The sequence below is a fragment of the Ambystoma mexicanum genome, chromosome 3q (assembly GCF_040938575.1).
Source record: "Ambystoma mexicanum isolate Mex_15411 chromosome 3q, UKY_AmexF1_1, whole genome shotgun sequence".
NCBI lineage: Eukaryota > Metazoa > Chordata > Amphibia > Caudata > Ambystomatidae > Ambystoma > Ambystoma mexicanum.
The window spans coordinates 406,639,722-406,664,058 of NC_090926.1; the positions used below are offsets into that span (position 1 = coordinate 406,639,722).

At 51.5% G+C, this 24,337-nt stretch overlaps 1 protein-coding gene across 3 annotated transcripts in view; it reads right to left on the reverse strand.

Annotated features, from left to right (window-relative positions):
- Window positions 1-24,337, reverse strand: part of CANX (calnexin) — a 745,024-nt gene that overhangs the window by 68,019 nt on the left and 652,668 nt on the right. For all 3 annotated transcript variants that reach the window (XM_069654105.1, XM_069654104.1, XM_069654106.1), the window contains exon 12: window positions 24,179-24,298. In XM_069654105.1, coding sequence (XP_069510206.1) covers window positions 24,179-24,298 — 120 coding nt within the window. The remainder of the gene's footprint in view (window positions 1-24,178; window positions 24,299-24,337) is intronic.

Here is a 24,337-nt window from a genome sequence, read left to right on the forward strand (position 1 = left end):
CATTTGGGTCTCCTAGGAGACTAAGCATAGGGAGTTTCGGGCACCTCCCTCACTTTCTGCCTACCCCAGACATCCTGGAGCCAGAGGCGGGCTTCACTCGTGAATCCCGCCAAAGGCAAAACAAAGGGACCAAACCTGGTTTGGCTCGCAGAGCAAATCTCAAGACAGACCTTTCCACAAAGAAATGGCGAAAAAAGACGACCAGGGCCATTTTGCCAAAAATTGCAGCCTTGGGTGCTTTACTGCAGCTGCGAACGCAGCTTGCAGTAAATGCACACCATGGTAGTAAAAACGAAACCACTGCCACCAGCCATTCAGTGAGGAAATGGTAACATAAAACATACCTGAGAAGCTAGACAAAGGGGATACTAGACAACTCCTCCAGCACCCTATTGTTAAAAAGGGCGTGCTGGGTCTAGAAAGTTACACATTTAAGTAAAGTAATTTTCACTTTACTGCTCTGGGAAACAGTAGTTCATCCCAGAGAAGGTAATTAAACCTGGGGAAATCTAAGACTTCCCTGTGTTACTGCACTAAAGGTGCAGTGTGACAATGTAAAAGATGCCTATGGAGTTGGCAGACTCCACAACCAAAAGAAACAGTACAAAAGAAAATCACATTAAAATACGAGAGGGGGGAAAAAGGGTCTCTCTCCTAGTAAAGTAAAATTCAAGTCCTCAAAATCCATCAAAGTTGCTGGGGGTCTCCAAGGTAGAGGGAATTGGCACATTTCTGAGAATTCTCCTCAACAGTATTACAGGACTATACCAAAAGGATTGTTACCCAACACCAAGAGGATAAGGTTGGTGTAGTCTCCCACAGGGTTACTACATCAATTCTTGCCTAACAGTGAGGACTTGTAGTGTCTGATCCGATAGGTGCACTTGGAAAGCTTGCAGGGCTTTGAGCATGTAAAGACGAGAGGGGGGGGGTATCTGTACTCCTGCCCTCTATATGGCAGAGTAGAAGCACAGAGCACCCCATCCAAGATATTCTATATGGTAGCTCTGGACGAGCAACCGGACCTCTCCCGCAAACCGTGCCGACCACTCGAGCCCGAAGGCGTGCGAGCGGTGTCTCTCCACCGATCACGACCGACCCCACTCGGAGGCGCAGACGGACTGGTGCCCTGCGATTCAAGAATCGCCAACAACATCTTCCCGAAGGAAGCCCATTCCTCCGGTGTCGCTTGCATGGTGGGATAAGTGAACCGCCGACGGGTGGAGTCCTCGGAAGAGTAGGGGGAAGGCGACGATGCCGGCGCTTCCGGGAATGCCTCGAAGAGGCAGAAGAGTGGCAAGACCGACTCCTGGAAGGAGACCCACCGGACCTCCGACAATGACGCGGAGAGTCGCCTCTCGAATCATCTGTCGCAAGCCCCACAGACCCAGACTTCCTGGGCTTAGACACCCTACCTACTGACAACTTATTGTGCTCCCGCAAGGCCTTGGCCGTGAGCGACTGGCAGTCGACAGTCGTCCGTGTCGTGGGCCTCCCAGAGGTACCAGAGGCAGGCGTCATGCGAGTCAGTTACCGACATCTTGGACCCACACAGTCCCCGCATTTCTTGAAGCCCGGACGTGGGGTTGAAGACGAGGTAGACATTGTCACAAACAGGTTTTCACAAAAACCGGACAGGTTCAAAGAACCGAGAATAACACAACAAACTCCAAAGAGTCGAGGCGTACCGAGATTCACGAAGCGACCATGTTTGCGGAAAAAACGGAGATATGGGCGTCGTGCGTCCTACTTATCACATCGGGTGACATCGGCAGTCCTCCGGGACGGCACATCGACGGCAAAAATTTTCCGAAGCAGCACAGCTGTGGTGATTACTGTCAGATATGGAATACGTCGGAGGACCCAATCCCCTCGAAACACACAATAATCACACTTCGTACTTTGGCAAATCTTATGCTAAATATGTACAATATCTATGTGGTACCACAGTTGGCTCTTGACGCCTTTAAAATGCACCAACGGCTGACAGTTTCCAACGGCATATAAATCAAATAGTAAAGTGAATCAACATCAGACATAGGAAGAAAGACAAGCTAAGTTAAACTAAGGCAGAATACTTTGTCCCCACCCAAGACAGTTGTGTGAGGGTGCCCCCCCCACCTGGGCAACCTGAAAATAAAGTGCATCAACAAGCCGTCCATTCATGTTTAAAGTAGTCTTGTGTCCTGCTAAAAATTTTCTACCTTAATGTACCTGATTTAGCAGAGCTTCTTCGATGGTTTGTTGACTGGTACCTCGTGGTTGAACTCCCTTTAAAGCAGAAGCCACAGGCGTCAATAGTCCTCGAAGCAATTTGAACATGGTCGTCAAGATAGCAGCTTCGACCTTCGCGCTGCTTGTCGACGATTGGTCGTGGACGTCCTGTGAAGACAAGTCGTGCAGTGCACCTCGAGGACAAGAGTTTGTTGCCTCAAAGATGACTAGAAAAAACGTAGGCACGACAGCAGGTGTTGGCGACGATCAGGACGACCACGGCTGGTTTTCGGATCTTCATTGGCCTTTGTGGACTTCGGGTGGCAGGAAACCCACTGGTGGATTCTCCTCAGCTCGTCGACAACCTCTACTTTCTCCAGCAGGACAAAACTGTCGACTGTGATTACTTTCTCCAGCAGGACAAAGCGGTAGACAGTGATGGCAAGGGAGTCCTTGGTTTAAATGTTCTTAGGAAATGGAGCGTTGCGGCTCCGATCGACCAGGTTACAACCTTCCTCGGTCAGTTAGGATTGTCGCCAACGTCCTTGCTGTCCTGGTGCGTATTTCAATGTTTCTCGACGGAACCAGTCTCCGGTCAACAGCTGTTTGGGACTGACTTTCAGGGTGCCTTGATGAAGATCAGCTTCTGCACGCTGTTCCTTCGTAGCTTGGGGAGAGGTCTCCTAGCCAGGTTCTCTCTTGGATCAGTCCTCGACAGACAGCAGCTTTCGACGGTGAGCAGCAGCAAACCTTCAGCTGGGCTTCAAGGATAAGCATCAAGTTACAACAATTCTGGAAAGTGAGAGGTCCCCAGATAGACTGTTCTGTCTCATTTACACTACTGAGCCAATCTCAGGCAGCCAATCATTCATAAGGGCATGCAGGCAGGCCATTCACTTCCTCTCAGGCACCCATAACAAGGAATGAGGATTGGGGCAAGCACCCAGCCTTTCAGCACAAGACACTGCATGTCTGTTTCGGGCAGGGCTGTCTCATTCTTTGTGTCACACACGGATACCAGACACTCATAACATGGAATGCATATTGGTCACACTCCATTCACCCAGGTCTCCCCCAAAGGGTGTACCCACAACATACAGTCACTGGGAAGGCTCCAGCCAGTCTGGTCTGGACTTCCCCCACAATACCATATGTGGTTCTTCCACCCAACAGCAGCTTCCAAGGACTTTGGGAAAACAAAGGTACAGGTAATAGAAACCAAGAGGCCACAGGGGCCATCTCGTCTCCTATCATGAATCCACAGATTCCTATGCCAGGGCATGGGTACCCCAAAATAACAGTTACTCACCGTAGTGACTACCTTACTCCTAGTCCATAATGCCCTTTCTGCCATACTTTTGGGACGTTCGGTCCTTCGAGACGGGACCAGAGCACTTTTTGTAAAAAAGAACAAAATTGAAAAATGGGTCCTCTTTACGCAGGGTACAGCACACGGCCATAACACCGCCCTCCTGAGCTCCGCCCCGCGCATCACCCTTCAGTCCTTTTCTATCGCCAGGTCCGAGACCTTCAAGCAAGGGAGGATACTTATTGGAGGGACGGCGGGCGGGCAAATGGAGGAAAGGGGACTATGGACTAGGAGTAAAGTAGTCACTACAGTGCGTAACTGTTAGACTCCTACATCAGGTCCCTTTTCCTCCGTACTTTTGGGAGATTACCAAGCACTCCTCACAGGAAAATGGGTGGATGGAACTCCTTTACTGAAAGGGGTTTTTAAGAACAGCCTGACCGAATTGAGCACCGGCTCTGGAACTCTTGTCTAAGCAGTAATGCTTACCAAAAGCTGATGAGGAAGCCATGTAGCTGCGCTGGCAATGGTTTCCTCAAGTAACATTTCTGAAAGGCAACCGCAGCCACCTTGCCTCGCACAAGTTGGGCATGAAGTCCTTTTGGAGGCTGAAGGCCCAGAACGGTCTATGCCTCTTGGAGGAATCCATCGGGAGATTTTTGCTTTCGAGGCCGGCTTTCCTTTCAGATCTCCGAAAGTCACAAAAATCTGGGATGAGTTCTTAAGTTTAGATGTTCTGTCCAAATAAAACTTGAGATCTCGTCTGACATCCAAATTGTGCAATACCCTCTCAGCATCTGATGCCGGGTCTGGAAAGAAGAGGGGTAAAGAAATAGACTGGTTCAAATGAAATTCGGATACCACCTTTGGAAAGAAAGGAGGATTAGTCTGGAGGACAACCTTATCCTTCTGAAAAGTGAGGAAACAATGTCCTACAGACAAGGCCTGAAGCTCACTTACACGCCTTGCCGAAGTCACCGCAATCAGAAAGGCAATTTTCCACAAAAGGAATTTCAAGTCCACCGTAGCCATGGGCTCAAAAGGCTTATGGCATAAGGCAGTGAGGACCACATTCAGTTCCCACTTTGGATGTGGGTTGCACACATGTGGATAAAGATGCAATAGACCTGCAAAATGCCTTTTAATGACACGGTTTGCCAATGAAAGAGCAAGTGTCCGTGGACAAGTAAGCAGCGATAGCCGACAAATCAGTCCTACAAGACATGAATGTCTGAGGATGCCAGATGAGAAATGAAAGACAGGACCGCGTCAATGGTAGCATGTCTGGGGTCCAGCTGCTTAGCTAAACACTTGTGACAAAACCGGAGCCACTTGCTCCTATACTTAGACCTTGTTGAAGGTTTTCTAGCCGCCAGGATAATAAACATATTATCCGCTGACAAGTTGAAACTTTCTAAGGATTAGAACTCAGGTGCCAGGCCGCCAAGCTGATTGATAGTGGGGAGGGGTGCTACATCTGCTGATCGCTCTGGTGAAGCAGGTCGGGAATCAGCGGAAGCCTGATCAGGGAGCACACCGACAGATGCTGAAGCTCCGAAAACCAGAACCTGGATGGCCACCAAGGGGCTATGAACAGGAGAGTGCAATTTGTCGTGTTCCTGAGCTTGCACAGCGCCCAGTGAATCAGAGGAAGAAGCGGAAAGGCATAGGCCCAATTCCGAGAGCATCCCCCAGGGAAGACGCTCCAAGTCAGTTCCTGGAAGCATAAAGAGGAAGTTTCCTGTTTGACAACATCGCAAAGAGGTCCACTTCTGGAGTGCCCCAATGGTGAGAAATGTCGGAGAGTATCTCCGTGTTCAGTTCCCACTCGTAGCTGACCACTGCTCGTCAGCTGAGAGAGTAGGCAGTCACATTCAGATGGCCCAGAATGTGTACTGCCAGCAGCCAAACACCATGCTGACTGGCTCATTCCCAAATCTGAATGGCTAGATCTACAAGGGGAGGTGACATGGTACCCCCCCTGCTTGTTCATGTAAAACATTGATACCGCATTGTCCGTGTGGATGCGGACCACTTTGTTCACAATAACCGGCTTGAAAGCTTTCGAGTGCCAGGAAATTTGCCAGAAGCTACAGATAATTTATGTGAAATTGTCTGTCCCGTGGCAACCATAGGTCGAAAACCTGAAGATGTAATGTTGCACCCCACCCCAAAAGGGAAGAGTCAGTGGTTATGGTTGTTTGAGGGCAGAGCTCCTGAAAAGGAGCACCCACCGACAAATTGGAGGAAAATGACCACCAGAGGAGATCGGTCATGTAGGGTGGAACTGGAATCTTGGTGTCCGGGTCCACTGCAGAGGCGCAAGGGGAAGTGCAAGCACACACAAGGCCATAAGGCCTAGAAGCCTCTGGAACCACCAGGTCAACATGCTCTGAACGAAAACCCGACATGTGTCCAGATCCACAACCTGTCCATAGTCCGATACACTCTGCAGTCAATCATGTTCCAACGGAAACCCAGGAATATCAGGTCCTGAGAGATTGTCATGGAGGATTTCTGCCAGTTCACCAACAACCCAAGGCGGAACAGGAGCTGGAGGAGAGACTGAAGGTTGCGCAAGCCTTTCACTGGACAAGGACTGCGCATAAGCCAGTCACCCGAATATAGATACACACGAATTCCCTGTAGCCAAAGAAAAGCCGCAATGACAGACATCTTCGTGAAGACACGCGGCGCTGAGCCAAGACCAAAAGGGAGCACTCTGAATTGGAAATGCTCCTCTCCCAAGGGAGAACCGCGGATATTTCTGATGCAGGCTCCAAATCAGGATATGCATATTTGTGTCCTGAAGGACCACAACGCTGGGCCAGTCGCCCTTCCGAAGAGATGACTATTTGGCAGGGTGTGATCATCTTGAATTTCTCTTGGGGAAGAGGAAGATTGAATTGGGAAAGGTAGAGGATGGTGCGCAGGCACCGTGGACAGACAAGAGTAGATGCCTTCCCCCTAGTTCCACTAGAGGAACGGGTTCCACCGCCTTGCGGTCTAGCAGCTTCTGGACCTCAGCTCTGAGAGAGGGCGTTCCGGACTAATGAATTACCAGGTTACTCACCGTAGTGACCGCCTTACTCCTAGTTCATAGTCCCCTTTCCTCCATACTTGTGGGACGGGACCGGTGCACTTTGTAAAAAGCATCCAAAATCTTACTTTCTCTCCATGTATTCACTCACTATAGTCTTGGGCTCCCTCATGGCAGAAAAAATACAATCGGAGGGACCTCGGCGCGTGAGGGATTTTGGGTACTACACACGTCACGATAGGGATAGTGTTTCACACACTCCTATGCAGACGTCCCCTTTCGGTCCCCGAAAGACAAGATTCAATACTCGCGGTTACCACTGGATGTCGGACCATATGCACAGCATGTGATTCTAAGCAGATTAACAAGCATCACAACGAGTGTTTCGTGCCTCTGAAGGTTTTCGTGCCTCTGAGAATGTCCATGCATCTCTGATGGAGCTGTAAATGTCCAATTTCTATGATCTCAGGAGGCAAGCTGCTAAATTCAGTGTCTTCGGGCATGGATGCAACGTCAGGCCTTGTCCTGTGACAACATGTTGTTCGGGCATGTTAGTTTCACCAGAGGAGATAGTGCCATCTCCATCAGATGAGCGAACCAGGGTTGGCAGGCCCACATGGGAGCCACCAGTATCATCGTGACTGATTCCTGGTGCATCTTGTGCACTATTTTGTTCAGAAGGGGAGTCGAGGGGGGTGGGTAGCAAACAACTTTCCCTGATCATGTTATCCAGAGACCGTTTCCCTTGGAGCGGTTCTGGGGGTACCTGGAGGCGTAATTTTGGCATTGGGCTTTCTCCAGAGTTGCGAACAAGTCGATCTCTGGCAGACCCCATTCTGCAAACACTTTGGAGACTCTCTCCGTGTAAGCGTCATTCGTACTCTGCAGGTAGAGGGAAGTCTCTGCTGAGTTTGTCTGCCAGAAGATTGAGTTCCCCTGGTGCATGTTGTGCTAACAGGAACATGTGTTTGAGAGCCCACTTCCAGATGTTCTGGGACAGTTTGGACAGTCTTGGAGAATGAGCGCCCCCCTGCTTGTTCAGGTAGTACATGGTTGTTGTGCTGTCCGTGAGGATCATTACTGTCTTTCCATGCAGATGTGTCTGGAAGGCCTTTAGTTCTTTGAAGACCGTCAACAAGTCCAGTAGATTTATATGGTTGGACGCCACACTTGACGATCAAACTCCATATGCAGTCTGATGGGACAGGTGAGGCCCCCCCCCCCCCCATCCTGTGAGGGATGCGTCTGGTTAGAGTGGCTTCCACTGCGGGGGTGGTGAAAGACTTTCACTTCACGAGGTTCTCCCTTGACCACCACCGCAACGAGAGAACCAGGGCTTGCGAGACCACTACTAGATCGTCCCATTGTCCGCTGGCCTGACACCACTGGTTGTTGAGCCACTCTTGCATTGGGCGCAGACGCATGTGAGGAACCAAGTAAATACACAACGCCATCGTTCCTAGCAACCGCATGGCTTTGCGTACCGTCACCGCTCGACCGACTACATATTGAGGGATCTGAAACAGCATGTTTTGGACCCTCTCGTTGGAGGGTAAGACGAGGCCGTCCCTTGTTCGAATTAGAGCCACTAGGAATTGGTTGATTTGCCTGGGGTCTAGACTGGACTTCTTGTTGATGGAGATGCCCAGGTGGAACATGAGGTCTATAGTCTTGAGTATTTGTGAGGCATGTTTCGTAAGAATCCCGTTATGAGCCAGTCGTCGAGGTAAGGATAAACTGGAATGGACAACACTGCCAGTACCTTCGTGAATACCCTTGGCGCTGAAGCTATGCCGAAAGGTAGCACTTTGAACTGATAATGTTTGCCTTCTATCATGAACCAGAGGTATTTCCCTGTGCGCTGGGAACATTGAAATATGAAAGTATGCATTTTTCATGTCCAGTGTTGCCATGTAATCCTGTGTTAGCAGGGGGGGGGATTACCTCCTGCAAAGTCACCAAACGACATTTGAGGTTTTACAAATTTGTTCACTGGGCGAAGATCTAATACAGGGCGCATGGTTAGATCCTTTTTGGGTACAAGGAAGTACACTGAATAAATACCCTCCTTTAACTGTAACGAGGCACAACCTCTATGGCTCCCTTTTGCAGCAGCCATTCCACTTCCTGAGGAAGGATGAGAATGTGTTCTTATGACAGACGTCTTCCCTTTGGAGGTCTGAATGCCGGCGACCGGCTGAACTTGATACAATAACCGTGGGCTATAGTTGACAATACCCAACGGTTTGTGGTAATCCCATCCCATGCGTGTAGAAGGAACAAGTTACTTGTAACTGTTCTCCAGCATGGGTCTGGCATGGATTCACATGCTCGGGAATATTCCCCGTCGTCCGGCTGGGAATCCTCAGTAAAGAAAAAAAAACATTTTCTTTTCTGAACTGTCTTTCTCCTAACAAGCAATCACTCGTCTCTGGGTCATACTGCCCCCGGACAATGACTGCCCTCTACCTAAGCCCCTCCTCTGGCAGCCATCTTCAAAGTTGGTAGCACGTAAAGTGGCAGCAACACCAAGAGAAGAGCCGCAGAGGGGTAGGCGGGAGGGTTCGCATGTGAATCCATGCCAGACCCATGCCGGAGAACAGTTACAGGTAAGTTACTAGTTCCTTCTCCAGCATGGGGTCTGGCATGGATTCACATGCTCATGAATATAAGAATACATAGCAGTACACATGCAAAGACGGGAGGTGGCAAGGCTCAACATTAAGTATTACAACAACTCAACATTAAGCACCTCCTCACCAGGCTCACCTTCAAGCGAACAGGTTGCGCAGCACTGCCTGTCCGACTCTTGACTCCTCCCTGGAATCCCGGTCGACGCAGTAAAATCTTGTGAAGGTGTGCGTCGACCTCCACGTAGCAGCCCTGCAGATGTCGAGCAGGGGCACACCAGACAGGAACGCTGTGGTAGCAGCGATCGCTCTGGTTGAAAGGGCTCTCGGACGGCCGGTCAATGGTCGGTTTGCCAACCGGTGACAGTGCATGATGGAGCCGGAGAGCCATTTGGAAATGAAGCCTTCGAGAGGGCCTTCCCTTGGTTCACAGGTCCAAAGTTCACAAACAGCGGTGATGTCTTCTGAAGGCTCTTCGTGCGGGCCACATAGAACTTCAGTGCTCTAGCCACATCCAGCGAGTGCAAAGTCCTCTCAGCCGCCGATGAAGGGAAGAAAACAGGTAACACCAAGGGCTCATTGAGGTCGAAGTCCGACAGCACCTTGGGCATGAAGGAGGGGTGCGTCCTCAGCACCACCCTCGTGCCGTGGAATGTCCGGTATGGAGGTTTGCAGGAGAGGGCCTGGATCTCTCCCACTCGTCGTGCAGAGGTGATGGCCACAAGAAATGCTGTCTTCTACGACCGGAACTTCAACAGTGCTGAATGTAGAGGCTCGAATGGTGGCCACATGAGCCTGGACAGCACCACGTTGAGCTACCACGCCGGGGCCGGAGCCTTCACCGGCGGGAATGATCGGAACAGTCCTTTCATGAACTCCTTCACCAGGCGATGGGACCATAGGGATGACCGCCCCAGAGTTCTGGTGTAGCAGGAGCCAGTCGCCAGATGGATGATGGAGGCATGTGCCAGCCCCGCCTTGGCCAGTGATAGCAAGTACTGACATGTCTAGAAGGTCCGGGAACCAAATCTGCTCCGGCCACGCTGGTGCGACGAGGATCATCCTGCACCGGGATCGTCTCAGTTGATTTATGAGTCGCAACAGAGGGAACGCATAAAGGAACAGGCTGTCCCAGGGAAATGAGAAGGCATCGCCCATACTCTCCGGCTGGGGAAACCTGCTGGCGAACCTCTGGCACTGTTTGTTGCCGTCGAAAAAATGTCTATCTGGGGATTGCCCATTGTCGGAACAGGAGATTCACTTGATCCCGCCGCAGCGCCAATTATGGCACGAGCGCAACTCCCTGCTGAGTGAGTCGGCGATGGTGTTCTTTATTCCTGCCAGATGGAAAGGGTACCAGAAACATCCCCTGGGCGACGGCCCAGTGCCACAGGTCCTGCGCTTCCTTGGATAGGGCTGGGGATCTGTTTCTCCCTCGCTTCCGGATGTAGAACATCGTGGTGGTGTTGGTGAAGACCCTTACCACCTTGCCCTTGAGGGACGGAAGGAACGACCCGAGGGCCCAGAACACGACTTGGAGCTCCAGGACATTGATGTGTAGTGACTTCTCCTCCGGGAGCCAAAGGCCTCTTGCGTGGAGATCTCCGGTGTGCACTCCCCATCCCTCCAGGAAGGCGCCCGTCAGTTTCCTGAAGCACCGGGGTCTGGAAGTCCATACCCGCCGCCAGATGCGCGCGGGTGCCCCACCACCGGATCGCTTGTTGGAAAGTCTTGTTGAGTGAGATCCTGTCTTGCAGAGGTCGCATCTGCAGCCTGCATAGGTGCATGAGGACATCATGACGAGTAGGGACTTGATGGGCTGCACCCTGGCCACGTCCATGGTCAACAGCCCTTGTATCCTGCCCAGGACAGGCCTTCGTCCTTTCCTCCGACAGCAAATCCAATCGCGTCACTGTCGAGCTTGACTCCCAGGAACAGGGTGACTTGAGACGGTACCAAGTGGGATTTCGTGAAGTTGATAGAGAATCGCAGATCCGTGAGCAGTTGGACGGTCTTCGCTGTGTGATCGACGGCAAGTTCTCTTGACTTTGCTAGGATGAGCCAATCGTCCAGGTAGGGGTAGACGTGGACCCCCTGCAAGCGCAGCCGTGCTGCCACTGGAGCTAGACACTTGGTGCTGACTTCTATCCGAAGGGCAAGGCCTTGAACTGATATGGCTGACCTTGGACCACAAATGGCAGGAATTTGTGATGTCCTTTTAGAATGGGGCTGTGGAAGTAGGCATCCTCCAGCTGTCCCAGCACGTGCTGGAGGGTGACCATCCGGAACTTCTGGGACCTGATGTACTTGTTTAGACGAAGGTCCAGGATGGGTCACCAATCGCCAGTCTTTCGGACGAGAAAGTATCGCGAGTACACTCCGGTTCCCCCGCAGCCTTTTTGGGAAGAGTTTGATGGCCCCCTTTCTTAGCATCGCCAGTACCTCTAGTAGCAGTTGGGGGACGTGGTTTTCCTTCCTGGCCATGGGTGGAATACAGGGACACCCCTTTTGAAATTCCAGGGTGTGCCCATAGGCCAGGGCATCCAGCACCCAACGGTCAGTGGAGATTGACTCCCACACGCTGACGAATTTGGCCAGCCGGCCTCCCACCGGGGTGCTCAGGTGGTGGCCCGACGCCACGGTTGCTTCAATCATGTTTCGTAGCAGCCTTGCCATCGATGACCGGATCCTCCTGCCTTGCCGTGTCCTCTGTAGGCCTCCTGTGACGAGGAGCGGGCCGCTTGGCGGTACGAGGAACCGCTGCCGAATCCTTTCGAGGCACCTTGCTTGCCTCTGGAGTTCCGAAAGGACAGCCGTTGTCGTTGAACACCCAAGGCCCGAGCCGTCTCGGTGTCCGCGTTGATGGCCTGCAGAGAGTCGTCCACGATTTTGCCGAACAGGTTGTTCCCGTCGAAGGGCATGGGCCAGCAACTTGGTCTGCACGTCTTGGTGGAAGTCTGGCCTTGAGCCAACCGCAAAGGCAAACGCTGTTGCCCATCTGACGAAGGCTGGTATCGCCGATGTCCGTGGCCACCGTGATCTGAAGCCACTCGTCTGGATTTCCAGGGCCTGAGCAATCTTGTCGTCCAGGAGGAAGTCCAGCAAGGGAGCGATCTTGAACCACAGCTCCCCCAGGGCCTGAGCAATCTTGTCGTCCAGGAGGAAGTCCAGCAAGGGAGCGATCTTGAACCACAGCTCCCTGTCGTAGCGTGCCACGATCGCAAGGGCGTTGGCCGCTTTAATCATCGTTGCCGGCGTCGAGATGACTTGTCGTACCATGGAGTCCAGCTTCTTCCCCTTGCCGTCTGGTGGGGAAGTTGAAGCCGTCGCCCCAGACGCCGCCTTCTTGGCCGCCGCGGAGACCACCGAATCCGCAGACTGCTGTGCCCTGAGAGACAGGGGTAGAGTCCGGGACCCCGTATTTCTTCTCATACGTCTCTCCTGGCAGGAGCGGTGGATGGGTTCTTCAGGAGCGCCAGCTCCTCGTCCCAGAGGTCATCCAATAACGGGATTGAGAGGACAGTCTTCCTCTTGGCCTCCCGCCGTTGGTAGAGGAAACCTTCCTTCTGTTCTTCGGGGCAGAGCTGGAAGAGCTCAGATGCCCTGGTGACCATGGTGTGGAAGGAGCCAATTTCTTCGGGTGGGGAGGCCCGAGGAGTTGGTGAGGGGAGGTCCATTCTGTCGTCACCACCGTCGCCTCCGTTCCTGTCTCGTCCCTGGGAGGAGGGGATGGGGTGATGGCTGAAGGAGGAGGGGGAGGGGGAGGATGAACTCGCCTCCGCTTGCTAGGCGGGCTGCCCGAAGGACCAGGCACCGTTGTGTCCTCTGTGGGGGGGCGGGGTGGGGGTAAGGGCATCCTCGTCCTTATCTCCGTGCACAGGGTCTGTATAGCCATCAAGATCGCTCCTGAATTGTCCTGTGGTACTGGTACAGGTTGCAACGAGACCGACGGTCGGGTGCGGAGTCTTAAACGGCCCTATCTTCCTTGTTGGGCCCCCCCCCCTGTCGCTTTCCTCATCGGCCTCGTCGGGATCCTTCCCGTGGGCCTTGGATTCCTCGAACTTCTTGTCCAGGATCCTTTGGATGCTCGCCAACTCATCCTCAGAGGTGGTACCCGTGTCTGTTATGGCTACCGTGCCCCCCCTCTTTTCCCTGTTGGGGTTTCACAGGGGTCTCCTCAATAGGCAGAAAAGACTATTTCTGCCTGGGTGGCAGGAAAACTATAGCCCCTGAAGTCGCCTCCACTGGGGAAGCCTCTGAAGGCTTCGCCAGGGCCACCACGACTCCCTCAATTGAGGCCTTAGCGACCTTGGGCGTGTCCAAGGCCTTCACCTGGGGGGGGCTCACCTCCTCGCTCCCCCTCGGCTGTCTTGTCGGATCGACCGGGGCTCTCCCGAAGCTTACCGGGGTTCTCAGACTTCCTCTTCACTGAGCCAGGCTCGTGGTTGATGGCGTCAGTGATGGTGCGCCCTGCCTGGAACAGAGGAGCCTGACCGACCGGCGCTCCTGGTGCCTGCAGACTCGCAGTGCTTTCCCTTTTGTTGGGCCCATGTCACCGGAGCGCCCTCAAAGGTCTTAGAAGACCGCTTGGGTTTCTTCTCACCTGCTGCTGGGCTCTTCGCTTCCAGCCAGTTGGCGAGTCGAATAAGACTATCCTTAATCATCCGTTCGGACAGGTTTACAAAACGCACAGTCCTTTTCCATGTGCGATTTGTCTTTGTGAAGGCAGTAGAGGCACCGAAAGTGCTCATCCTCCTCAAAGACGTTTGAGCCTGCAACCAGGGCAGCTCCTGAACAGCTTGGATCCAGTAGGCGTCATGCTTCCCTTGTCCTGGCCATGTCCACGCGGGGTAGGCCTCAAAGATCTTCTGGAATCCTCCGAGAAGTGGAAAACCATGGAAAAATGCCCTTGAGGGGCGCACAAATTTCTGAAAACGGGTCCCTGTTAATCAGAAGCGAAGTCGGTGGAGCTTGAGGCTGGCTCGATTGACCGAAAATATAAGAGTAATCCCTTCGAAAAAACGTAAACTCAGTAAACGCTCGAGAGCTACAGCACAAGGACTCCCAACACTAAAACATGCGGTAAAAATCTGAAGATGGCTTCCAGAGGAGGGGCTTATGTAGAGGGCAGTCATTGCCTGGGGCAGTATGACCCAGAGACCAGTGATTGGTTGTTCGTAGAAACAGTTCAGAAATGAAACAGATTTTTTCTTTTTCCGAGGATTCCCAGCCTGACTGGGAATATTCATGAGCATGTGAATCCATGCCAGACCCCATGCTGGAGAAAAGATGTTAACTGGCCCCCGACCGGGGATACATGGGAGGGGACCCAAATTTTCAGGTCATTTAGTGGTGGTGGCCAGGGAGCCGCTAGGAGTAGGGCCCCAACCTCTTCCTTTGCCATGACGTTGGCCTCTTTGAGCATACAGAGTGTTGTAACCACTGGTTCCCTGAAGGGAGGACCAGTTGCTGGCTGAGGTGTACTGTTGAGTTTGTCGTTGGCCACGAGAAAAGCGCCTATTGCCATATCCACGCTTATTTGGGGGTGTCGTGATTTGGTCCGGGGTTTTTAATGTTTCATGCTCCTCCTTTGCTGTTTCCAGTGCGTCATCAACGGCCTTTCCAAACAAGTTGGAGTCTTCAAGGGGTTTGTTAATGAGGGACACGTGTCTCTGGCTTGAAACCCGAGTTTGTAAGCCATGCAGGTCTTAAGGTGTACGCCTTCGACTAAGGAACGGCCAGCCATTTCCGCAGCATCTAAAGTATTCTTGATGTTTTGATTCACTTGAGTGCCTTCTGCAACTGTGGCCAATAAGCGGGTGCAAAGAGACTCAGGGACTTTTTGTAGACCTTCGCGCAACAGGCCCCTTTGGGCATCAGCGTAACTAGCCAACAGAGTGGTATTGTTGGCAATATGCGTGGCGAATGCTGCTGAGGACGTAATCCTCTTCCCTAGAGCATAAAGCTTTTTCCCCTTCTTTATCGGGAGGTGCTTCACGGTGGACAGAGGTAACCCCACCCTTTTTCTAGTGGTGGTCACCACCAGAGAATCTGGTATGGAATTACCCCTAATATATAAGGGATCTGAGGGTGAGGGGATAAAAAGGTTCATAATCTGAGGGTTAACACAACAGAATAAGGCTGGTGTGGATAAAGAGGGAATGAGGCGCCTCTTGATGGAGGCGAGGAGTGGCATGGCTTGGCTAGCAGGTAGCTTTTCTTTGATTATTCTTTCAACAAAATCGACCTCTGGGGTAGTCTCCCCCATATCCATTTGAAAGTGTGCAGCCGCCTTGCTTAGCATGGATTAAATGTGAGTTGATCATCCACAGGCGAATGATCTGATAGGCATAGTCTATGGAGAGGCCAGATCCAAAGCATCAGGGTCTGTTGACGCCCCTGGGGACTGCCAAGGCTGTGGCTCACACATGTCGAGGTCTTCAAAGTCCCCTACAGGGTCTTGTAAATCCTCAGTATTTAAGAATTCATCTTCTTCCTGAAAGTGGTGGGGGGGAGTGGGTTTGGGGGGGGGGGGGGGGGGGGGTGAATCTTCATACAGGTCATGTGTCTAATTCATCCTCCTGGGGGTCCAAAAGTCTTGGGACTTTGGCTATAGGGTCTTGAGGGAATACCTCCCTTGGCCTTTTAGGTGTCGTGTGCTCAGAAGTGGACACAGACCTATCCAGCCTGTTCATACAGGATTCAAATCTCTAGTCCACTGGGAAGACCCAGAACCGTCTAGTGGTGGAAAGGCTTGCTCCTCCTCCACTCCCATAAAGTGGAGGAAACCAAACCCCCTGATGCCCCCCCACCCCCCGGACGCCCTCCAAGAAGCCTTCCCGTGGGCCCGACAGTGGAGAAGTAACTATGGGTCTTTCCTTCGACCTAGGGGGAGTTTCCAGCGTTCCTGTCGCACCTTTGCCAGGTCTCGGCGTCTCCTTAACCGGAGCGGGCTTCGGTGACTCCTTCACTAGCTGTTTCTGAGAGTCTTGGGAGACTATCCTTACTATGCTTTCAACGACCATCCTCTCATCCGGGGGCTGGTGGTGAGTAGTTTTCAGTGGAGCCGGAACCTTGCCGTCGACAGACGCCTTCTTCCGAGGCGTTTCGACGGATGATGTTTTAGTGGTAGCGCCCTTTATACTCGACGGCCCAGTCGCTAGGCGCGCATCCTTACGGTTGGTGGAAGCAGCTGGCTGTGTCAGCGTCTTCTCCGTTGGCGTAGAGGCCTTCTTCGACCTACTCGAAGAATGGCCGTGGGTTGTGTGCTTAGTGACTTGTCTGTGTCCGTCAGTATCGCCGGGGTGTACATCCCCAAAAGCAGGGCCGGAGCCGTGCCTGTCGGGGCCAGGGACAGACGCCACGGAGCAGGAGCGCGCCAGTGGGGGTCAACCTCCGTTACGGAGGTAGAGTTATCACCATCTCCCTCGTCACATTAAGCGGCTGCGGCAGCGGGCGAGGAATCCGCCTTTGACATCCCGTAGGCTGCCCACCTTTTATCCCTGCGTTCCTTCAGAGTTTTTGGTCGAAGGAGCTTGCAGGCCGCGCAACCGACCTCCTCGTGTTTGAGGGGTAAGCAGCGGTAGCACTGCTTTTGCTTGTCCTTCCACAGAAGAACAAGTTACTTCTTACTTGTTAACATTCTTTCGACGGGATGTTCCTCCGACGTATTCCTCATCTTAGATATCTCCTTCCAGCTCTGCTGGCCTCGGAAAATTTTCTCTCTCTAGAGGGCGCTGCGCGTCGACGTCCTCCGAGTCGATGTCCCTCGACAGCCGCCGTATCGACGTCATCCTGCCTATAAAGGCCGCGCGCAGCGTCCGTTGCTCAGTTCCGTTTTGTAGCCCACAATACTACTTTCTGGACTAAACTAATCACCCTGAAGGAGCGTAAGCTGCAACAACAAGGGAAGTAGAACTGCGGGGATGGATGGGAGGGTCGATGAGGAATACGTCAGAGGAACATCCCGTCGAAAGAACGTTACAAGGTAAAAAGTAACTTGTTCTTCGAAGGGATTGTGTCCTCCGACGTATTCCTCATCTTAGATAAGCTCCCATAGCAGTATTCTATTATCGGAGGAGGGAGTACTGACTTCACGCTGTCTTCTATTGATGAATAGAATGCAGTACAGCCCTTCCAAACCTAGTCTCTTGACTGGAGGAGGAATCCAAATTGTAAAAACGTGTAAAGGTATGGACAGACGACCATGTAGCGGCCGCACATATATCTTTAACCGGCACGCCTCTTTTGAGGGCCGATGAAGCTGCAATACCTCTGGTCGAATGAGCCCTAAGGTTTTGAGGGGGCTCTTTTCCTGCCAGTTTATAACATTCCAGAATGGCTAGAATGATCCATCTGGAAATGGTCTGCTTAGTTATTGATAACCCCAGCTTGTGACCTGCGTAACCTGCAAACAGCTGGTCTGCCTGTCTTATCCTGGCTAGTCTACTAATGTAAAAACTTAAAGCCCTCCTAGGGTCTAGCCTGTGTAACCTCTCTTCCTCTTTCCCCGGGTGAGGAGGAGGATAGAAAGATGGTAGGGTAATCTTCTGAGTGATATGGAATTCAGAAACCACCTTTGGGAGGAAATTAGGCTTCACTTGCAGGACAACTTTGTCTTTGTGAAATATTGTGTGAGGAGGTTTACACGAAAGAGCTTGTAATTCGCTCACCCTTCTAGCAGATGTAAGTGCTATTAATAAAACAGTTTTAAGGGTAAGGAATCTTAACGAACAAGAATGGAGAGGTTCGAAAGGTGTACCCATCAGGAAAGTTAGTACTAAGTTTAAATCCCATAGGGGAACTTGGAATGGTCTTGGGGGATAAACATTGATTAACCCCTTTAGAAACTGTATTACCAAGGGTAATTTGAAATAGGATGGTTCTTCCGCAGTACGCTTAAAGATGGATAGCGCTGCGAGATAGCCCTTAATGGTGCCAACTTGAAGGCCTGAATTTGCCAAATATAGTAGGAAGGACAAAACCATTGGTGTACCACATGAAAAAGGGTCGATATTCTGTTCTCTACACCAGCTGCAAAATCTGTTCCAACGGCAGCGGTATAAAGACTTTGTTGCTGGCCTCCTTGCCGAAAGCAACACCTCCATAACATCATCAGGGAGGTCCCAATCCTTGTACCTCAGCCTTTCAGAAGCCAAGCGTGAAGGTTGAGGGTTTTGATGTCTGGATGGAGAACCTGACCTCCCTTCTGAGAGTAGGTTCTCTCTGAGTGGAAGTCGAATTGGAGGGCAGATGGACAAGTCTAGAAGGTCCGGGTACCACGTTCTCCTGGCCCAATCCGGGGCAATTAGGATCGTGGTTCGCCAGAATCTTCTCAACCTCCTGATCATTTGAGGAATGACAGGGACCGGTGGGAACGCGTACAGAAGCGGAAACTCCCAGTCCACTATGAACGCGTCTCCCAGAGCTCCTCTCGGGGGAAATTCCCTTGAGCAGAACAGGTCGCATTTCCTGTTTAGGCTGGTGGCGAACAGATCTACCTGAGGGGTTCCCCAAAGGGCGAAGATCTCTTGAAGGACTTCCTGAGCTAGCTCCCACTCGTGGGAGACTGTGTTCTGCCTGCTCAGAGCGTCCGCTGTCAAGTTCTCCTCTCCGGCTAGGTGAACTGCCGATAGAGAGATTCCTTCTTGGATTGCCCAAAACCAGAGCTGCATCGCCTCTCTGCACAGGGGTAGTGATCCTACGCCTCCTCTTTTGTTGAGGTAATGCATGGCCACCGTGTTGTCCGTCATTATCAGGACGTTCTTCCCTTGTACAGTTGGCAGGAACGCCTTCAGCGCAAGTCTGATGGCTCTCAGCTCTAACAGGTTGATGTGTAGTCTGGACTCCGATGGAGACCAACGACCGCTGATGGTCAAGTCGTTGGCGTGGGCTCCCCACCCCGTGAGTGAGGCATCCGTGACTACTGTTCTCTCCCGCCAGGGTTGCCAAAACTGCTCTCCATTCAGAATGTTCTCCTGACAGGCCCACCACTGAATGTCTCGAGCCACCCAGCCGGGAACCTGAAGAAGATCTGTCATTCTCCCTGAGAATTGTGACCACTGAGTCCTCAGTGCCCACTGGAGGGATCTCATTCTCAGGTGAGCCTCTGGCACTAGGAAAATGCAGGATGCCATGAGGCCTAGCAACCTCAAAAAGTCGAAGGCTGGGAGACGTTGGGCATGTTGTAACTTGGTAACCATCTGTAGAATATCTTGAACCCTCACCTCTGGTGGCGAGGCTTTTCCCAGGGAAGTGTCCAGGATCGCTCCTATGAACTGGATTCTCTGCGATGGTATCATTTGTGACTTCTTTAAATTGAGGGAGAAGCCCAGTCTGTGAAGGAAGTGGCACACGTGATTTAGCTGGATCTGAGCTTGTTCTGGAGAAACAGCCCTGATCAGCCAATCGTCCAGGTAGGGGTAGACGTGAATCCCTTCCCTCCTTAGACTTGCAGCCACTACCGACATTAACTTGGTGAATACCCTCGGGGCAGAGGTCAGCCCAAATGGCAGCACTCGAAATTGATAGTGAGTTGCCAATTGCGAACCTCAGGTATTTCCTGTGTTTGAGATGGATAGGCACATGGAAATAAGCGTCCTGAAGGTCCAGAGATACCAACCAGTCCTGGAACTGAAGGGCCTGGAGGATCTGAGAAAGAGTGACCATCTTGAATTTGTCTTTTCTGAGGAATTTGTTCAATTCTCGCAAGTCCAAGATGGGTCTCAGTCCTCAGTCTTTCTTTGGAATGAGAATGTAAGGGGAGTACCAGCCCTTGTTCCTCTCCGCTACAGGTACCGGTTCTATGGCACCTTTCTCTAGCAGGTCCAAAATTTCCTGCAAGAGGAGCAGATCTGGAGCTTTCTGAGAGCTGATCCCCGGTGGATGACTGAGGTATACGTAGGAAAGGCAGGCAGTAACCTTGGACAACTGTTTCCAATGCCCAAGCATCTGACGTGATAGCCTGCCATACCGCCAGATGTTGAGTCAACCTGCCTCCTACAGGTGTCCTGTGAGGGAAGTCCTCAGAGTGGTTTTGGGGCGGCTGATGCAGATGGTAAAGAGGCACCTGCTGTTGCTGCGGCTTTTGAATATCTACCCCGTCCACCTCGGGTAGTTCTTTGTCCCCTTTGAGCCGGTCGTCCTCTACCTCTTCCGAATGCAGAGTAGAAGCGAAAGGACTTGCCTCTCGCAGAGGTTCCTGTGGGACGAAAAGGAGTGACGGATTGCAGCTCCTAGGGATTTTGCTGCTGCTTTTGAAGTTTGCAGTTTCTCTAAACTGTCATCCGCCTTTTTCCCGAACAAAGAAGAGCCATCGAATGGCATGTTCAAGAGCCTGGCTTGCACATCTGGGGCAAAACCAGACTTTCTCAACCAAGCGAATCTCCTGGTTGATGTACTTGCCGCCATTGCTCTGCTGATACTGTCAGCCGAATCAATGCCCGTCTGGAGGGATTCGCACATAGCGTCTTTACCGTCCTGTATAATATTCAGGAACGCATCCCTTTCTTCTCCATCCGGATGCAGTCAGCTGCTGTAGAAGCACACTCCCAAAGTGTATGGCTGAACCTAGCAAGGGTGCAAGTAGCATTAACAGATTTTAACGCCATGCTACATGCTGAAAAGACTTTCTTTGCCATAGCATCATATTTTTTATCGTCCCTGTCCTGTGGGACGGTAGGATAAGCCGTCTTGACATCGGTAGAGGATGCTGCCTGTACCACAAGACTTTCTGGGGATGGGTGTTTAGACAAAACTCCGGGTCTGTAGAAGATACCCTGTACTTTGTAGACAGTTTTTTATTTACTGCTGGTACTACATCTGGGGTTTCCCAGTTTGTCATGATCTTCCTCTGAAGAGCTTTATGAAAAGGCACCACAGGATCCTCCTGTGGGCCTTTGTCAAGAATATCCCTGAGGTCATCTTGTTGGAAAGATTGTGAAGGTGCAGACCACCCCATGAACTTTGTGATTCTGGCCATTAAGGCTCTATAGGGGGTTTCAGCATGCTCCCCCGGGTCTGGCCTAGCAAACTCCACCTCAGGGGAAGTGTCTAACCCACTTGCCTCATGTAAGGAATCATGAAGATCCTTTAACCTGCGTTCTTCAGAGGAAAATTCCTCTCTAATTGGGGTTACAGGTCCCTGCAACTCAAATGTGTCTTCCTGTTCAGACAATTCACCCTCTTCCAAAATTGAGGACATAGTTCTCAATTGTTCTGAACTCATAAAAGGAGTAAATCCCATTTCCAAGGCAGAGGGTGCCGAACTTGTCATTATCGGTCTCGAAAACGTCGATATCGTCGACGCCGAAGGCTTCGAGCGTGGCGTCGAAAACAAAGGCGGAGGCCTTGATGACCTCGACAGAATTGGAATTCTGCTCGACAATCTCGACGCCAAGGACCTGGGGATAGTCACTGGGTGTGTCGTAACCGTGACTTTTCTTGGCGTCGAGTCGACAGACCCGTGTCGAAGGTCCCTTCGACAACGGCGTCGAAGACATCGACCTCGGCGTCGACGGAACCCTCGTCGACGGAACCTTCGAGGAAGGTTTGGAGGTCATAGTCCTACTCAAGGGTTCGAGACGCGCTCGAGAGGTTACCTTTGCCGGGTACTGCGACTCGCAGCGTTTTTGACCTTCGGTTCTTTCGACCAGAGCATCGCTCTCGGCAGTCTTCGAGGGGGTCGAGGCCGCTTTCTCGAAGACGCTCATCATATTTTTGCGGAATTCCTCCCATTCAGCCCGGGAACTATGTTTCGTGGGGCAAGGGATTCTTTTTGGCGAAACAGAGGAAGAGGAAGACGGAGAAGGGGATCTTCGACGTCTCCTCTTCGAGTGCTTCGATCTCGAGGAGTGATGAGACCCACTCCGAGACCTGGAGCGAATGGTGACGAGGAGACGAGTGTCTCGACTTCGTCGACGAAGAAGCTTTAAAAGTCTTACCTTTCTCCAGCTTCCCCCTACGCTCCTTCAGGGCCTTAGCTGTCATGGACATACAGTCCTCGCATTCCGAACAATGGTGTTCAGCTCCCAGACAAACTCTGAGGGTCAGTCAACGACATCTTTTCCCCACAATCTCGGCATTTTTTGAAGCCGGATCGAGGAGTTGTCGGTTCCGACGAGGAAGCCATCGAGTACGGATCGAATGACTCGAGGTAAATAGGATTAATCTGACTAAGAACTGAGCAACGGTATTCCGAGGCACTGAGTAAGCGCGGAAAAACGGAACTGAGCAACGGACGCTGCGCGCGGCCTTTATAGGCAGGATGACGTCGACACGGCGGCTGTCGAAGGACATCGACTCGGAGGACGTCGACGCGCAGCGCCCTCTAGAGAAAAAAATTTCCGAGGCTACCAAAGCTGGAAGGAGATATCTAAGATGAGGAATACGTCAGAGGACACAATCCCTTCGAAATTTGCCTTTACAAACTGGACAAAATCTAAAAGGAGTCCTCTCAATAGCTGGGGACGTAATAAGTGATAACGACCCGGAAGGAAAGGAGGTGGAAAGGAAAGGCATTCTAGAAGAAACAGAAATGTCCATCCAGACCCCCACTCTCCCTACTGTGTAGGCCGGCGAGGCCAGGCCACATGGTCGGCAGCGCCGACAGGATCACCGTCCGTCAAAGATCTGTTCTCGGTGGTGTGACATGGCCGTCGAAAGAGGGCTGGAGGTGATGAGTTAACGATAATTAACAGAAAATGACCAAAGGTCGAGTAATGGCAATGTCTCCTACCAGCACCGCTTAAGGCAACCGGTATTCTGGGCGGAAAAAAATAATCTGAGCGACCTCGACACGTGGGTACACTACACGTTACGATAGGGTTACAGACACCCCTATGTCGACATCCCTTTTCGATTTTAGAAAAACAAGATGCAATACTCCGCGGTGACCACTGGATGTCAGACTATATGCACAGCATGTGATTCTAAGCAGATTAACAAACATCATAAATGAGGGTTATCCTAAATGTAGTTATAGGTTCATACTGTACCATGAATTTGTGTTGCACTAGTCAGAAAAGTATCCTGGTAACAGGGTTGTTTACCAAGTGATTCCTTTACTGAGTCACTGCATGGACAGGGTCTACTACTTCCAAATTATTGACTTATTCAAAAATGTATATGTAATCAGATTTTACTTTCCAGGAACAGCAGATTGCGTTCTGAATGTGTTATAGGTTTACCCAACTTTGAACTGTATGCTACCAAATACTCAGTTGGGGAACCATACCATAATGTTGCCCTAATGTGTGCGCACCGGTAGTCACTGCGACTTTGGGGGCGCACAAAATACCAACTCCATTACTGCCCCCAAGCAGAGCGGGGATGTCCCCTGTTCTCCTTGGGGGCAGTAACAGGAGTCGGGGGCTGCCCCCCGCTTACCATTGTGGTAAGCGGGGGACAAGAAAGCTAAAAAAAAAAAGGACCTGCTGCGTGTCAGCGGTGCACACAGGAGTGTGCCACTGTGAAGGTGGGGGTCTGGTAGGAGTATGCGGGGTGGATAAAGTGATCCATTTGATCACTGCGCCATAATTGGCGTCAACATTTTCGTTTGGTGCAGTTACGGGCGGCGCAGTGACCACAGATTCTCAGGTTGTATAGCCTTATACCAAGAGTGGAGTTTTCTTTACTGTCTTAGACTGTTGTGTGGTTTTACCTAGCCTTTAGCTGGACTTCAGAAAGATTGTCCTAAGAAGCTTCTATTTCCGTTGTCTCAAACCACCCATAATGATAAATGCTTGTGGTGCCCCACCCCACGCCCCCTATACTTCTTCCCATTACAGGAACAGCCTGTTGATGCACAAGCTAAAACTCAAAAACTAGACTACAGCCTGTGCACAACATGTACATCTAAACCGGATTCCAGATTGCAGAAACATATATGCACAAACACATCTATCTAGATCTTTATATGTACCTACATCTGTACCACATACTGTTAATCCTAGGTCTTGCAACATTAAAAACAGTCAATGCTCTTACCTTTCCAGAGAAACAGAAGAGAATGATGAGGAACAAGGGCAAAGCCACTGTCAAAACATACACCACCCATAGCCAAGGTCTCTCCTCTGCAGCAGCCATCATCTGTCCAACCACACCAGGCTGAAACAAATGTAAGCATGAAGTTAAGGTAGGCGCCAA